Source organism: Symsagittifera roscoffensis, chromosome 9 (assembly GCF_963678635.1).
Source record: "Symsagittifera roscoffensis chromosome 9, txSymRosc1.1, whole genome shotgun sequence".
In the NCBI taxonomy this organism is placed as follows: domain Eukaryota; kingdom Metazoa; phylum Xenacoelomorpha; order Acoela; family Convolutidae; genus Symsagittifera; species Symsagittifera roscoffensis.
In genome coordinates, this window is record NC_087070.1 from 36,885,991 (window position 1) to 36,903,646 (window position 17,656).

Consider the following 17,656-nt stretch of genomic DNA (forward strand, 5'->3'; position numbering starts at 1 on the left):
TTTATGCTACTGTCAGCATCACGCAATTTTGACACTGGTAGTGAAAGTTGAACTTCAATGGTTTCAATAATTTTTGACAACTTAAAATTTTCAAAATTTTGCATAAAAATTGAAGCTTCAAAAAGGCACATATTGTTTTGTAAACAATTATGAATAGCTCAAATTAGCAATCGAAAACTCAGAGGAAATTTCTTGTGAATAAATTTTCGCGCAGAACTTCCGATTAAAAAATCTTTCGAATTTGTTCCTTATTTTTGCAATCTGACGAATATTTCAAATTTATTTTTATTGATTATTAATTATTACTTAAAGATGACAATTAGCAATTTTTTATCAACTTGTCAATCGTTTTAAATGTGTTATCTCTTGTTGCTTTATTTTTTCACGCTGGTTTAATAAGTAACATTGTTTATAAGCAAACTTGCTGAAAAAGTAATCACATTTTACATTTTTATTCGAGAGAATCGAAAGTTGTTTTTCTTCATTTTAGCGGATTAATTTTTGACCACAGTCGTAAAAGTTAAGAACGAACATGAACATTTTTTCACTATATGATTTGTAGCTTGAAGCTAGAAAACATCATAAAAAACATACCAACAAAAATGGTCGAAAAAGCCAACAAGTTTTTTCGAAAAAATGTGCCGATTAATCTTTCAAGCCGTAGTTAAGTACAATTAAACACCATTTAATTAGCTCAAATTCTGTCGCTCAAGTTTTTACAGGTGTGCAAAACTTGCCAGTTATGTGATATTTCTAAAACTTACACGTTGCTTATTGTTATATGTTTTATGATTGCCTCAGTTTTTTCTAACCACAACATGTTTTTCAGTTTTAGCGACTGCTTTTTGTTGAGATAATGAGACAGTTGAGATATATGGTTATTGAATTTGAAGTTCGTTATTTTTAAAAGCCTTAATTAGAGTGGCTAACTTCACAGTTGTTCTCGCTTCGTCTGGTTCAAATCATCCACCCCAAGAAACAAACTCTTTTGTGATCGACCAAGTTGAAGCCATCGCCATCAGTTCATGGAAGCATCGAGTTCCTGGAATCAGTTTTTGGACATCAAAACGACGGTTTTTGGTAGACAAAGTAGACAAACTTAACATTTGCCTAAACTTTGCGAGCATCGTGCGCCGATTTATCCGACAATGGAACTTCGATTACTTCTTTTTGGAATTTTGACTTGCTTCTGGCTGGCTGGTACAACTGCAATTGATTCAGGTGAATACCACATAAAAATTTTTTATAAGAGTCTTTAGGAAAGAATTAAGCTCCTTGCTAAAGACTTTGCAGTCGACAATTCGTAACAGTTTATTGAGCGGCAACCACTGATTTACGCGCCCTAGTTCCATGAAACTAAATCAACTTGCTGAAGTTTTAGTGTTTAAAAAAGCTTAAAATATGTCATCACAAAACAACTCTAATGGGGAAGAAATGAAAAAAAAACTTGTAAATATGATTTAATTGGAAAAATTTTAAAATATTTTTTCTCAATTTTCATAGGAACCAACGTCTACAAAAAGCAAAAAATATAAGCAATTTAGATGCAACTTCGAAGACAAAATGGACAAACAAAAGGGACTACAATCAATTATAATCGATTATAATGGATTTTTGTGCAAAACCAATTAACTAGAAATTTGAATAAAAAAATGGATTATAATCAATTATAATCGATTATAACTGTATCGAAAAATAGACGAATAAATAGTCAATTATAATCGATTATAATGGATTATAATTAATTATAATTTGATTTTAAAAAGAGAGATCATCATCGATTATTAATTGATTAAAATCGACTGTTTCTTAATTTTAGTAAGACTGGTACTAAAATCGTAATATAATCGATTATCAATGCTTGAAACTGGATGCGGGTATTTATAATACAAAGAGTGTGATTTACAAAACTTTTGATTTAATTCAATCGTATAACTAAAAAAAAATTGTCGAAAACTCGAGGTTCTTGGCTGCTCGACATTTTTCAACGCACAATGAGGTACTACAAACAAAAATCAGAATGATTTGAGTGATATAATGAGCTTAACTTGAAAATTTGAAAATTTCAGAAAAAAATTATTGAAAATTGAAAAAATTCGACTAATAAAAAACTAAATGCAATTACCTGAAACGAAATGAGAAAGAAAAACAAAAAACACTAGTGTTTGAAGTTTAAATTACCGTCTTCCAAAGCCAAAATCCAAGAGACAAACTCTGCTGAAAACTTAAGCTTGAAACAGATTTCGCTTGCAGCCATTTGGTTTTATTGGGTTTTTGAATTCTATATAGTAATTTTCTTGCAAAAATAATTTTGTTTGCAAAACTATTCTTGCAGTATATTGCACGACAACATGATACATTTGCTACGTTTTGCAATCATATAACAGTTATTTAAGGGTGATTACTATTATTTTGAGTTTAACGGTTTATTCTGTTTTTGATTTAGACCACTCAAAAATTCCAGCTTCGAAAGTTTTTCCCTAATTTTTTTTGCGATCACTTGGCTTCGTTTTAGTTAAAAAAATGTACAATTGCAACCAAGCAAGCAGTTTCTTTGTTGCTGCATTGCTCTTGATTTTTAAAACGCAGCTGCTTTAAATCGGAGTTTTTGTGCAAAAAATATACTTTCAGGTTTCGCAGCGGAATAAAAACTCTTTACTCATGTACCAGCTTTACCTAGTCTACCAGCTTTATAGCGGAATAAAACATTACCTAAATTTATACCTAACACACATAGCGGAATGAAAACCTACTTTAACAATTTACCAATCGCCATATATTTTTCTTTTTTGAAATTCGAAACTGCAAGTGTTTTCCAAAGACAAGTCAGATTTTTTTCTGATTCTTTGCTTTCATTGACTCTTTTCCAACTGTCTGTAGGCTATGTTTTGAACTACTTTATTTTGTTATTTACCAAATAAAAAAAGTACGGCTTGCTTACAAATAAGTTATTTTGAAAGATTTTGCGGGGAAAATCTGATTTTTGAATCCATCTTTTAATAAGAAAGCATCAAGAAAAGGGACGCTTCTCAGAACTTAACTGCAAAGATTGTCCAACATCTCGTTTTGGCAATACATGGTTTGAGGGTAAAACGCAGGCAAAAAAAAGCGGCACATGACACAAACAAATCTTCATAAAACGACCATTTTCTTCAGATTTCTGAGCTTTTAGCAGATTTTTTTCAAATCGTGCAGACACTTAATCAAAAAGAAAATTTTTTTAAAAGGTCGTGACTTTGATCACATGATCAATATTTTTGTTCCGACCATTATGGGAAGGAACTTTGTTTTCGGGTGTTTTGTTTTTTCTTTTGGTCTTTTTTTTTGTTTTCCACGCAATATCAAATAGCACAAATAGTCATCGGAAAGAGTTTACTGGCATACCAAACTAAAACCCTATCAGTCGTTGATTTTTAGTTCAAGTTTGAGCAATTAATGCGATCGAGTAACGTTCATTATATGAAAAAATGGTATTTTAAGTTGGTTTTAGGCTCACAAAAGTTAATTGAAATAAAAAAAAACTAGTTTTGAATGTTTCATTCAGCGTTTTTTTAACAATAAAGTTTTTTTTGTTTTTTTTTGTTTTCTAATCCTTTTTCGAAGGAAAATTTTATCAAACTTGCCTAATTCACCAACCTATCAGAAGAAAACAGAAGAAAACAAGAGAACAAACTTTTTTTTTCTAAATTGTTTTATGAAAATAGTCAGAACATTCTGTGCTACTTGCACAGCAACCCGCTATCCTTGTTATCTACTTAAAATTGAAAGAACCAACTCGACAAAAAACGTGGAAAGAAGGACATTTTTTCAACTATATTACTTGGGTTTGTTTTTTTTTCTTTAAAACTATTTTCAGTTTTCACAGGATGAGGGAGAATCCAGAATCTAGCTTCTATGGCTAATAACTTTTTTGACCCGTAATTTTATATTTCAAACTGCTAATTTTTTTTCTCGATTTTTTCAATCAATAAATGTTCAGACCGTTTCTCTTTTCCTCAAAACGTTTTCTGGATTTTTGCAGCTCGAATCTAAGCTAAAAAAAATTTGATGATGGTTTTTCTCACAACACATCTTTTTTAATAGTGTTTTTCATCTGTCGTACATTGATTTGCCGAGGAAAACACAGGGGAGCCAAAAGTTATAAAACAGCGACCACGCCCATCCCCCGCATTTCCTCATAAACTCCAGCATTTAATTTCTTATTCTGATTTTTTGCTTTGTTTTAAGGTTTTTCCAGGGTATCCAGAGACTTGATGGACAATGGAGTTGCATCGAAAGGACCGATCTTCACTCTACTACCAAAGAGCAGACGCTATTTTTTGAACACCCTCGGAACTACACTGGATTGCATGGCTACATCAGAGTCCAAACTGACGGTTGGTTTTAATTGTTGCAATCAGGGGCGGATTTAGAGGGGGCGGGAAATGGACGCCCCCCCCCCCCCCCCCCCTCAGGAATTCGACCCCTTGCCGACCCAAAGAGTCCCCCCTTTGTACTATTTTGAGATAACCATATTTGGTGACGGACCCTAAAAATTTTCTAAAGGCGCCTTCAGCATCAATATATACTAATTTTGAGGGGGGAGCGCGCGAAAAAAAAACGCGATTCTTTGGTAAAAATTTTCCAAAAAGTGCCTAAAAACGCCTTTTTTTGGCCTGTTTTTCAAAATTTTGCCTGCGGCGCAGAAATTTTTACCCCAACCGGGCGCGGGTCTTTTTACCGGGCGCGGGTCTTTTTACCGGGCGCGGGTCTAAAAAGACCGGGCGCGGGTCTTTTTACTGATTTGGAAGAGCTCGGAAAATCAATTTGATCGACCTAAAAAAAGGTCGAAAAAATTTTTGAAATTTTTTTTGAAAATCCGCCCCTCCCCCCTCAAGAAAATCATAGATCCGCCCCTGGTTGCAATTGTCGTTTTTGTTCGCAGTGGGAAATTTTTTGTAGGTCAATTAATCAATTGGTGTTAGGAGATCGGTGTTAGATTTAATATCTCTTTAAATATTCCGCCCCACTTTGATACCTTGTAACGAATTGCCACCCTTATAGAGAAATAATTCAATAATTCAACTGTTAAGCATGTGCTATTTTTGTACCTAGCAACCAATCTACCCATTCTCTTGAAAAAGGGAGGGGGATAGCTAAAAAGAACAGCGTGATATGTATATATCTTGCTCATTATGTAGTATAACTGGCTGACCAAATCGGAAATGGCGAGTGAAATCTCTGGCTACCGGGAGACTTTACGCAACCACAGTCTCTACTTGCCCCCCTTTAACCCAGACATGTGGAGGGGGGATGTACACGACACTGACTACTTCTGCCAAGTGGGAGGGGGGACATTTGGGTCCATTATCAGCCACCCTATCAGAGTTACTGCATGTGAGTTTTGAACTGTTTTTATTCTCATTTCAAACCCTCGAACACTTTAATTGTAACGAACAAAGTTTCTTCCTTTCCTTTTCTTCATACTTCTCGTAAATGCTCTGCGGACTGAGGGGGTCGAATAGCCCTTCAGGGAATCGACCATCTCACCAACCAAAGAGTGCCTCCTTTGATATTATTTTGTAACATCCGTTTTTGGCCGACCAACTTAATTTTTTTCTGAAGGCACCTTCGGCGCCAATGCATGCTAATTTTAAAGGGCGTGAACGCCGAAAAAAACGCAATTAAAAAAACGCACGCCCAAAAAACGCGATTAGAGGGCGCGGACGCCGAAAAAAAAGTTTTAATAGTGTTGTGGGAGAACTCGGAAAACGGAAAATAAATTTGCTCGACCTAAAAAAAATGCAATGCTCCGAAAAAAAAAGGACCTAAAAATTAATTCAAAAAATATAAAAAGTTCGAAAAAAATGCGACTGTTTTTCTGTAAGTTGTGCAACTGAATCAGTTTAGTGATCTCGTCAGAACAGCGCTTCACAGTGACTGCAGATGACGTCATAGCCCCAATAGGGTCCAATGTCAGAATTCCTTTCTCCATATCCCCTCTGAGGGTCATGGATTTCATCAGTACAATTCAATGGCTGCAGAAACCAAACACGAACAGTAAGTTAACAAAACAACCCCCACCCATCCCTCCCGTCTGTCAAAAAGCAGATGAACAGGCCCACTAGAAATGATCATAAATGGTGTCATGTTGATTCACAATTTTCCAACAATTCAACTATTGATCAATTATTCTATTGATTAAGAATAATGTTCTAGTCAAGTGAACTATGTAGGCTAGAAAAATACAAAAAGAGGCTAAAAAGCAGATGAACAGGCCACTAGAAATAATCAAAAATGTCAAATTTATCCCCCAATTTCCTGCAATTAATCAATTATTTTATTAATTAAGAAAAGTGTTCTAGTTACACAAATTGAACAGGTTAGAAGTTGTGATTGTGTCGCCCTGAATAAAAAAAGTGAAAAAGGCTAAAAAGCAAAAAAAAAATTAATGCGAATTAAACACGATCGAACAAAAAAAATGCTTTGACTATTTTTCCTGCAAAAACTAAAAATGATGATTTTTTCTAAAAAAAATTACAAGTTGATGAAGTGATCGCATTCGCATCATTTCATTTCCAATTCAACAACTGCAAAACGTAGAATGACAAAATTTGAAGCCATCAATCAAGACTTGATCTGCTGAGTTAACTTTCAGGGCTTTAATTTACTAATTTATGGTCGGTGTTCTTAGAAAAGTGGAACTTGTCTGTAATTGGTAAGTTCGAGTTAAGAATAGAGTTTTGGGCGTGGCTTCATCCAATCGCACTGTTTTCTTTTGTTCACTCTAGATAAATTTTTGTTTACTTCTTGAGAATTCAATTATTGCACAGTGTTTAGTGAATTCTGGTTTTATTTCCCTTTTTTTAACTATTTTAAGTCTCGCTTCTCTGTATTGAAGGGCTTCTTCCGATAGATGATAAAGTAATTAAAAATAGCACAAAAAATTGAACAACATAAGCAAAAAATTGTTAATGAACCAAAAACCTATACGGAAAGCGTTTTTTTTTCTGATATGCTACTTTATAGTTTAAATTGGTACCAGTTTAAATTGGTAATTATATAGCCTAAAAGTTTGTAGTCTGTAAATGGTTTATGATGTCAAGAGTATTATAGGAATTATATCTTTTTCTGTCTATTTCTGCGACTTAGAATCTTAAATGAGTTTTATAAAAAAGAGGCTATTTTTTATGTTCAGTTTTTTAAAATCTTTTAGCTAAATTGAAGTTCCACTTGACCGATTCCTTCAGTTGTAGGCGTTTCTGGAAAATTCCGCAAAACACTACTAAAAATTCAGTTTAGTTCATGTCATCACCGACTGTAAACAGAATTTATTGACCATAACGCGCCGCATGTTTCAACTCGGGAGAATTTTGTCATGCCTGTTTTTTTTACTTGTTTTACTGCTTTTAACTGTAAGGTTGAATTTTAAATTATTTAACATTTGCTCATCTAAACTGTAAAGTTCAAAAAACTTCTCAATCTTCTCCATAATATGCGATGCATGTAGTTTTCAAGGTGTGTTATTTTGAAGCAACTCCTAGGTTTATGTTTAAACTTTTGGAGATCGTTGACAGCTTTTGAGAATATTATTTGTCTGAATTAAAAATTGCAATTTGTGAACGTTAACTGCATCCATGTTTGCCATTAAAAATAATCAAAACGCCCATAAATTGTAAAACGTTTTTCAATATGAAAGATTCATATTGATAAAACTCATAATTGTGCGCGAACAATTTGAATATATATATTCATTTTTTACTTTCTGAGGCGTTTTTTTTGTGATTTAACTAGAATTTGAATGAACCAAAAAATACCCAGAATTTCTATTGATGCTTGCAATAGCTCTAGTTTTTGGCCATAGCTACTTGTAGTCACATTTTCTGACTGAATACAGAGCGATTAACATGTAATTATTCTAAATTTGCGTCATAAAATGTTAAGATGTGTACAAACTATGTACAACTAAACTAAGATAAGAACAAATAAAAAATATGTTGAATTAAATAGTCTGTTCTGAAATTAATTTGAACAGTGGACTGAAAGAGCACTGGTCGATTTATGATGGCGTTGAATGGTATCTGATCAAAACTGAAGGTCAAGGAATAAAAAACTAAAACAAATCACAACATTTCTCAAAGGGAAAAACTTAAAATCGACAGTTAAAAAAATACAAATTCAATCTACACACATTTCACCTTCAAAGTAGGTTGAACAAAAGTTTTAAACTGCACATAAGCAAAAATTGAATGAAGAGAAGGAAATATTGAATCTCAATTAAACTTGGTTTATACAGGGTTGAGCAGAGAATTTTAATTGAAGTTTGAGTCGAAATCTTCTTCTGTGTTTCTCAATTCGGTGTCAATAATTGACGACATAACGCTCACGCTGTCTGATTTTTTTTTTGCTGGTTGGTGCTCTTGACTGAATTCCAGAGGTTATTCCGGCGGGAGAACTGGTCAAGGATGTCTCTAGGGAAGCAGACTGTGATATTTCCGATGGAATTGGTTTGGATGAAAACCAAGTTAGCGTTGTCTCACTTACTAGCATAGGTTGTCATAAGGGTCAAAAAATCTGAAGGTGAACTATACGTAAAAATGCTGGAGAAGTGATGGCTGTGGGCTGTTGTTCAAAACTCTAACTGTGGGGCTCAAGATATTTATTTTCGGGTTTCTTGTTCAAGATATTCCTTTGCGGGTACCTTATCTACAAATCTGCGTTCTCCGTGAAACTTATGGGGTCCTGTTTTTCGTCTTGGTCTGGAGGTCCTTGCTTGTTTGGAGATAGGAAAAATTTTTTCTTGAGAGCTGTCTTTCTGAATAGGGTCTAATCCGTTCTTCTAACGGCTGATGACTGTTGGTGACCACCGGTCCGCTCTAATGAACCGAACCTGTCTCAGTGACCTGCTCACTACCTTTAAAACTCAAGTCATTGCAATCTGTCAGTATATCATGCTACATAGGGGCATTGTTTTCAGAAACATTGTGGAAATAATCGTCAGTTAGCCCATCTCAAGAACTAGTGTTTAGAGAGGAAGAGGAACCCGAAAACAACTGGGAACTGACTGGTGCCTGAAGTTGGGATCGTTCTTCTTGAGCACGGGTTCGTTCGAAGTGGTGTTGTCCTTGAGGCCTTCGTAGGTCAGGACAATTTCCTTTTTCCGGCTAAACTAGGTAATGAGTTAGAGTCGTTCCCCATGAGTGCCGATTTTATTAATATATTCGAAGGTCCAGGAATCATCTTTCCTTTGAAAGCTAAACCTGATCTTCGTAAAATTTGACCGTTCTCGAGCGTGACTGTATGATAAAAAAAAGTTGTTGATGGCTTCCTTGACGTGGTTAAAATATGGCTGCCCACTTTTTCAATAAGCGGCTTTTCTGTATAAATTCCCTATGGAAAAAAACTTCTACGCTGACTTTCGACTTAGCTGAGATCCTAAAATAGGGTTAGTGCGGTTCTCTGCGATGTTTGAGGCCAGAGGAAGGTTGTCCTGGGACACCGTAGAGGGATCTAAGTCTGCGTCTACATATCCGTCTTCTGCCTCATAATGCGGTTTCCAGCTCTTGGCCCGAGGGTCATACATGATCAATTTTCTTTGATGATAAGGTGTATGAAAAGAAATCAGGTTTTTCTATCTAGTGTTAGGATCCGGTTACAGAATTACTCAAAGGCATAAAAAAATTGTAAGATACACATGTACAAAAAACCAACTAGATATGTACAAAAACCATGTAAAACCAAACTAAGATAAGACAAATAAGAAATATGTTGTAATAAAATGTCTATTCTAAAAGTAACACGAACAGTAGAATGATCGACCACTGGTCAGTTCTTGGTGATATTGCTTGGTTTTTAATCAATACCGAGAACCAATTGTTATAAACAATGAGAAACATTGAAAAATTAGCACAATGAAGTGGGTTGGATGAGCTTAATTAGCCTAGTGAAAACTCAGGGTTTGAAAATTTTAGTGTTGTTTTGAAAATTAGGTTTTCGAATTGAGCTGTTTAGAAAGCGTAATCAAAATTAATCATCTTAGTTACTTCTTTTTTAGCTTCGGAAAACTTCACCCTCTCAAAATTAGGAGGTAACTCAATGTATAACTAGCAAAATGTGAAAAATTTGTATTTTCTAACCTGCTTTGTTTGAATTAACAACAGAGTAAGATCTTTTTGACAATCTTTTTTTTTCAGGCTAATTTTTCAAGCTTAGAGTACATTTTTTACATCTATTTTTGTTCAGGCGAAAAGGCCGACCAATTACACGATGGTTCTCTGTTTGTGCGTCACGTGACCCGAGAGGATGCTCTGTCGTGGTACAAGTGTGTGGCCACTCATGACGTCACAGGGGCCAAAGTGCAGTCTCACGCCGACTTCGGAGGGGGGTTGAGAGGGGCTCAGATTATTGTGTCACGTAAGTTTCCAAAAACATAGAATAAATAGACTTGTTTTTCCTTCATATTTCGCAACAGTTGAAATAAAACTTTTAAATACTATTTTCTTTGGGAGCCATTTTTTTACACAAAATTTAGCCTTGATTCGAAAAAACAGCTTTGCTCAAGACATTAACTCAGTCTGGAATAAAAGAAATTAATACAGATTTGATAGCTCCTCTGCACTTTGCAGAAAGTGAAATTACTAATTATTACGCTTGCGATTAGCAAGCCCCATCAAATCGTAATTTGGACTTTTTAAGAATTTTTGGACTTTTTAATCGAGAATTTTTTCCATTGATATATTTTTTTCGTTTTTGCCTCCTACCTTTCAATGCTATATGTTTGTGCGGTATCGCAGGTGATCACCTCTGTGTTAGATTTATTATCCCAGTGTGTGTAATTTTTAAAATATACTATTCATTATGATTATTATTACTATTATTATTCCGACTTTCGAAGAAAGTGCGGAATTTTTATGTTTGGTTTTTTCATTGAGTCTTTTTTTGTCTTTTTGACTAAGCATTTTTTACAGAATTTTCTCAGACCATAAAGTGAAATATATTGTTCTCTGAAGTTTAAATTTAGAAAAAAAGTTTCACCTGTGATCAGGGGCGGATCTAAGATTTTCTTGAGGGAGGGGGGCGGATTTTCAAAAACATTTTGAAAATTTTGTAGACCTTCTTTTTAGGTAGACCAAATTGATTTTCTGAGCTCTCCCAAAGCACTACAAAGACCCTGCTTTGGCCGAAATTTTTGAAAAAACAAGCCAAAAAGCGTTTTTAAGCACTTTTTGGAAAAGTTTTTACCAAAAAATTGCACTTTTTCGGCGCGCAATTTTTTGACAATTTTTAGATCAAAACTTTACCCTCTCATAATCGTTGGTAAAATTTTAGAACAAGTTTTTTTTTATGGCTGACTCTTGGGTATCTGGTTGTATTCATTTTCAGAGGGACAGGCTTAGTTCGAAAACGACAATTCCAATTGTGTAATTTATGAGTTGATTTAGAAATATCAAAGAAAAGCAGACCACCTCAACCCTATTTCAAATCAGTCGCCTTATCCGTGAAACTCGGCGAGACGACTCGACTAATCTGCGCCACCCATGGAATACCATCGGCCAGCGTATTCCAATGGAGTCAAGGCGACAAACACCTCCCGGAGGAGACTGATGACGTCATTGATTGGATTGCGTCATCAGAGGATGAAGTGGAAGTAGTGTTGAAATGTGAGGCTTCGAATGAATTCGGATCGACCTATGTGAACTTTTTCATCACAGTTAGAGGTGAGACTTCATTTATTATCAGAAATTTATTTGTTGGAATTTTGAATTAATTGCATATTAAAATTTTCTTGATGACTGTTAAAAAATTAAAAAAATAAATGTTCACTAAAACGCAATATTCCATCGTAAAATTTTTCATGTTTTTAATTGTATAAAAGTAATTTCCTAGTTTTTTGCTGCCAAAAACTCCATAACAAAATTTTTTTAGTTGAGTTACGAATCACAGCCATCCCCAAAGTCCAGAAAACAGAATTAGGCTCCTCCTTGTTAATCAACTGCAGCTACTCAGGACACCCAATCAGACAACTCACCTGGTTCCGAAATGGAGTAGAGGTTAAACGGACTCTGTTGACCTCCAGAGGTCAAAACTATGACGTCATGAGAATCGGATACGTGGAAATCGGCGACCTTGGATCTTATCAGTGTCAGATATTCGATGGTGCTGAGTCATATGCGTCTGCAGTTAGCGAAGTGATTTTGAAAGGTGAACTTATTTTAGCCATAATTAATTTTTAATTATCTGGGATCAACCTTAAAATCCCCCCCCCCCCCCCCCCCCCCCCTCAGTGGCGTATTGTAAAATGTCCTCCCCAATCCCCAAGCATGTATTAATTCTGAAAATTAGTTCTGCTCTAAATATGTATTACCTACAAACGCGAATAACGAAAATAATTTGAAACTTTTTGTACAGTTTGTGTTTTGATGGGCTCCAATTTAGTGAAATCGACGTTTTAATTATGTTTCGCCAATTAACTCTTTTTTGTAGGTAATATAACTTTCTCTTCAGCGTTATCTTATAAAAAAAGTTTGTACTTTCTCCCCTCTAAATCGAGGATTTGGGGGTGAAACTTTACTATTGATCCAATATCTGATTTTGTCTTCTTAAATCTTTTAATTCTTGAGTTTTTTTGATTGAGGACTACTGTTATCTATTAATTAGGCGTTCCAATGAATCATGTACGGTTTTTTAGACTTGCATAATTTTCTTATTTTTTCGGGAAATGCTCCAAGGTACTTTATATATTAGTTCGAAATACCACCTAACATATATGCTTTTATAGAGGTATTTAAACTTCAGCCTTCTTGAATTCAATATAAAGTTTCTCTCTTTGTTGATTTTGTCAATATTTCAGATAAAAAGGCTTCCATCATTTCCTCGTTTGGAGAGAAAGTTGCCGAGCCCGGTAAAGATTCAATCCTTCTTGAATGTCAAGCATACGGAAATCCGTCGCCTTATTTTGAATGGTACCACAACGAACAGAAAATGGACACTCTTGGAGTTCAAAATAAAGGTCAAAAATTTGTCGAAGTGAGTCAAAACGTGGCGCCTTTTACTGTGTCGAGTAGACTGAGTTTGAACCCGGTTGACCTTTGGGACTCGGGGGTGTACACGTGTAAAGCTGCGAACATGTTCGGATCGGGAGTGGCTTCGAATTATGTCCATGTCACAGGTAGTTTTTTATGTTACTAAGTTTTGATTCAAAAATTTATAGCAAAACATTTCAAATTTTTCATCGCCAAAAGTTTTTGCATGCTTTGTTTTTGCCAAAAAAGTAATCAAAATTCAGACGTTCTTCAGAAAACTAGTTAGCTGAGCAACTTTTTATCTTTTTTATGCAAAATGCAGCTTGAAATATGCATTTTCTTTTAGTTGGTCTCTATCAATGATTTCAGACAAATTATTGTTCCCACTTTTTTCAGACTATATCGGTCTTAAGACTTAAACTAACACTAAGGTCTCGTTTCTTGATAACAATCATAATAAATTGTTTTCAGGCTAACATACCAAAAATACTTGTAATAAAACTGCATTTTCAACCATTAAACACTAGCCTGAGAGATAGTCATGGGATCTTTTGGTCCGGTTTTTGTTTTCTCTGAGCGGAAAAACTATTTTCCCCTAATTTCCAAACTCCGATTTTCATCGGTGTTGAAGTAAACTAAAAACACCCGAGTTTTTTAAGGAAAATTCCGAGTGGTTCTTTCTTCTACATTTGTTTTCTGTCAAGTGTGTTTCGTCTTTTAGGTCCGCCAGATGTGATGCCGATGCCAGACCGTGTAGTGCTGGCTACTGGGGACACCAGACTCCCCTGCTATGTTGCCGGACATCCTATAGAGCAAATCAACTGGTAAGACACGCTAAGTTGTTCTATTGTTCTGACCCCACGAATGGGAAAAAAATTATTGTTTTATTGTTCTGACCACGTTTTATTGTCCTGTTCTGTTCTGAACCGACGTTCAGTTCTGATCCAGTTTTATTGTTCCGACTACGAATGGAAAAAGTTTTTAGATTCAGGTGCTGCTCCCTAAATGTCGAGCAGCAAAAATAATTGACTCGTAGATTTGAATGATATATCATACTACAGTCCTTTGTTTGATGATTTGAGCTGCAAGGAAAAGTTTCAAAACGTGCTTCAATTCGCATTATTATTGGATTCAATTTACGATCCGCTACAGTTTTTAGTGGCGTATGTGTAGTGTTTTTTTTCGGTTGAAAACTATAATTTGTATTTTTTTTGTTTGTCCAGGTACCACAACGATAGGAAGTTGCCCTACGTGTATAGACAGACAGTGTCTCCCAACGGGACGCTCGCTATCAGAGACACAGCAGCTGAAGACGCGGGGCTGTACAAGTGCGAGGCCAAGGGAGGGGGATACATTGACTCATTCACCTTCAAACTCAGCGTCAAAGGTCAGTTTAGAGCCACTTCAAGGTCAAATTAGAGCTACACAAGGTCAAATTAGAGCTACTTAACGTCACATTTATACTACTCAAGGTCACATTTATGCTACTCAAGGTCACATTGATGCTACTCAAGGTCAAATTAAAGCTACTTAGGGTCACATTTATGCAACTCAAGGTCAAATTCAAGCTACTTACGGTAACATTTATGCTATTCAAGGTCACATTTATGCTACTCAAGGTCAAATTCAAGCTACTTAGCGTAACATTTATGCTATTCAAGGTCACATTTATGCTACTCAAGGTCAAATGACCCACTCTTTAACCCTACGATCATGTAATAGGTAGCAGTCGGGTCTTTTCAATTGACGTCTTTGGTAGTTTGGAAATTGGATCATAATTCTTGGATATCATTGATTCAATTAAGTATATTCTAAACGATAAGCTTATTTTCATTTTAAAATAAGTGATTTTCAAGTTTTTTTGGGTCATGTAAAAGTAAAAACCCGTTATATCAAAAATGTATACTTTGAACGAAAGTTCTTTTTATGGATAATTTTTCAAGATTGTTCATAATTTTCAAAAATACATATTTTAAAATCAAAAGTGTACATTCTGAACAAAAGGTCAATTTTTGAATAATTATTGAAGATGATCCAAAATATGGTTCATAATTTTCACGAGCAGGAGTCATCTTAGCAGAGAAGAGCGTCAGTTACAGTTCAATCGAGGAGCGGATATTTTTGCCACTTATCATCTGGTTCACTTTTAGAAAACTTTTTCTTTCTTAACAAAAAATGACCTTAAAATAGTTGACTTTTAAATATTTTAAGTTCACTTCTCAAAAGTTCACTACTGGAGCTCATTTCTCGGAAACGTCTCGTTTTTTTCAGTAATCTAATAAAAAGATTGATTTTTTGTTTGCAGTGGGACCCCAAATAGTGCCGTTTCAAATGGAAGATTCCGTTCTGAACGAACGACTGGGTGTTGTGTGTGCAGTTAGCCGAGGAGACACGCCAGTCGAAATCAACTGGTTCAAAGACGGAAAACAAGTTGTATCCGGAACAGATCAGTAGTGAGTAGAACGCGCAAAGGCTTTTTATTTAGAGTTTTTCCATTGCTTAATTTTATTTATCCTTTTGAACTCATAAAAGCTTTATTTTATTTACAAAAAATAATTTAGTTAGTAATAATCAGATGAAGATTTTTACCAATTCGCGGCGACCTTCACAATTAAATGTTTTTTTTCTGAAAGAAAAATAGTAACTCAAAACGCAGTCAAAACTTCTCAGCTTCTCGGGGGGGGGGGGGGGGGTGGTTCATGGGAGGGGCCAACTTTTTAAAGACCTACATCGAGAAGAGAAGTAAAAGTACATGTTATCTAGACTCTGATTTGGAACCAAAGAATAGTCTAGATAAAACATAGACAGTTCTTACAGGAATGTTCAATAGCCACGCCACAATGAGTAAAACAGATAGTACGTTGGTTCCTCTCTTTCTAATATCTAAACAATTTCAAAAAAAAGCAGAGACCCGGGTGGACCAAAAATTTTTATCTTACAGTTTCCATATCTGATAAGTTTCTTGTCATATATTTGCATACAATTCCATACGTATAGAAAATTCTATAAAACCTCTATGATAAAGATTTTCCATAAAAGGAAAATGTAAAATTAGAAATTTCCCATATATGAAACTATTATGACTAGAAACTTGTCTTTTATAAAAAATAGTATGATTGACACTGTGATACACCACTTGCAAAACAATTAACAAATAACACGGCAGCTAACCCAAAAAAGGACGCAAGCCCGAGCCGAACAAAATAAGAAAAATTTGAAAAAAAAAATCATTTTTTTAAAAACAAAAAAATTACAGACAGGTTTTTCTTCAAAACAAAACTAAAACATTTGCAACAGTTGCTTTGAAACCTTTCCGATATCACAAAAACATTTCATTACAAGACAACGAACAGAAAAAAAAACGAAAAAAATGATTTTTTAAATAAAGGCAAAAAATAGCTTGAAAAAAGACGATCAAACTATTTTTATAAAATTTCATTTTTTTTCTAGATATGAATGATAAGCGGCCTTATAGAGCATTGGGATTCATTTATTGAGCCAATGGGGTTCATATACCGATATTAAGTCCAGGCAGATTTTGGCTTTTAAAAAATTTGACAACTTTTTTTTAGTATCGTCATAAGCATAAGCGAACAGAACTCCTCTCACAATCAGTTTCGTTGAATGCAATAGTAGAGATTCTATGACAAAAAGCTCAAACAAGTTATTCAGGTGCTTCATGTATGAAAATTTAATGATGAGCGTTTTTTCTTTCCATTTTTTTTTTTCATTTTCCAAACTGCTTTTTATTAAAGCGCCATATTAACGCATAGTTCTTACATAAAATTTAAAAGTTTCTTCAAAAAAATTGAAAAAATTTATTTCGCTTCTATGGAAAAAAGTTATCGTACAACTTTCATATTTGAATTTTTTTTCATTTAAAAAAAAAACTTGTTTTTGACGACGAAAGCGCTTCCAGTGAGCGATAAACGTTATTGCCTAACTTGAAATTTTCTGAAAATTGTTTCCCAAGCATTTTTGAAATTTGATCAAAATCTTTGAAAAAGTGCTTGCTGTGCAGTTTTCATGAATTATATGATAACTTTTTCTTATTTTAAACTGAAAAGTTGTTTTCGATTTTAAAAAATGTTTTCATTCAGCAAAAATGCCAACATTTTCGAAAGATTTTTTGAAGTTTAATTTGTTCCGACCATTTAAAAAATGTGTTTGAACTTTGTATTTGGGTGTGTTTTTGTTTTTTTTCCACGCAAAATCAAGTATCACAAGTAATTATCAGAATACAATGGGTCGATTGATATATCATACTCAATATTTCAACCGTGATTCGAACGAAAACAAAAAATTCCCAATTTTTTTTCATAGTGTCGATAAAAACCGGTTTGAATTTTTTTTGATTTTTTGTCTAATTTCGAACTAATATGGTGTGAGCGTGTACGCTTACAATAGTTTATTTAAGCTAACTTGAAGCCATGAAAACTTAGTTGTACTCAAATAAAAATAGTTTTTGGAGTTTTCTGGCGTAATTTTGTAAACATAGGTTAAAAAATCCAAATATGTCTGCACAAAATTTTGACAAAAACGTTAACAATTTTTTAATTTTATTTTTGCAATTTTTTTGTTTATCTAGTCAATTTTCGTCAAAAACTGTTTTCTGACTGGCTTATTTACTATGATTGTCAAGTATGCCTAAGTTA

At 34.4% G+C, this 17,656-nt stretch overlaps 1 protein-coding gene across 1 annotated transcript in view; it reads left to right on the forward strand.

Annotated features, from left to right (window-relative positions):
- The first annotated feature begins 458 nt into the window (after positions 1-458).
- The window catches only part of LOC134854834 (cell adhesion molecule Dscam1-like), a 43,358-nt gene continuing 26,160 nt past the window's right edge, over positions 459-17,656 (forward strand). The window contains exons 1-12 of the mRNA XM_063871193.1: positions 459-1,221; positions 4,228-4,376; positions 5,181-5,376; positions 5,890-6,039; positions 10,034-10,066; positions 10,222-10,392; positions 11,421-11,696; positions 11,905-12,180; positions 12,830-13,147; positions 13,723-13,825; positions 14,225-14,388; positions 15,307-15,454. Of these exons, the coding sequence (XP_063727263.1) occupies positions 1,149-1,221; positions 4,228-4,376; positions 5,181-5,376; positions 5,890-6,039; positions 10,034-10,066; positions 10,222-10,392; positions 11,421-11,696; positions 11,905-12,180; positions 12,830-13,147; positions 13,723-13,825; positions 14,225-14,388; positions 15,307-15,454 (2,057 nt within the window). The 5' untranslated portion in view covers positions 459-1,148. The remainder of the gene's footprint in view (positions 1,222-4,227; positions 4,377-5,180; positions 5,377-5,889; positions 6,040-10,033; positions 10,067-10,221; positions 10,393-11,420; positions 11,697-11,904; positions 12,181-12,829; positions 13,148-13,722; positions 13,826-14,224; positions 14,389-15,306; positions 15,455-17,656) is intronic.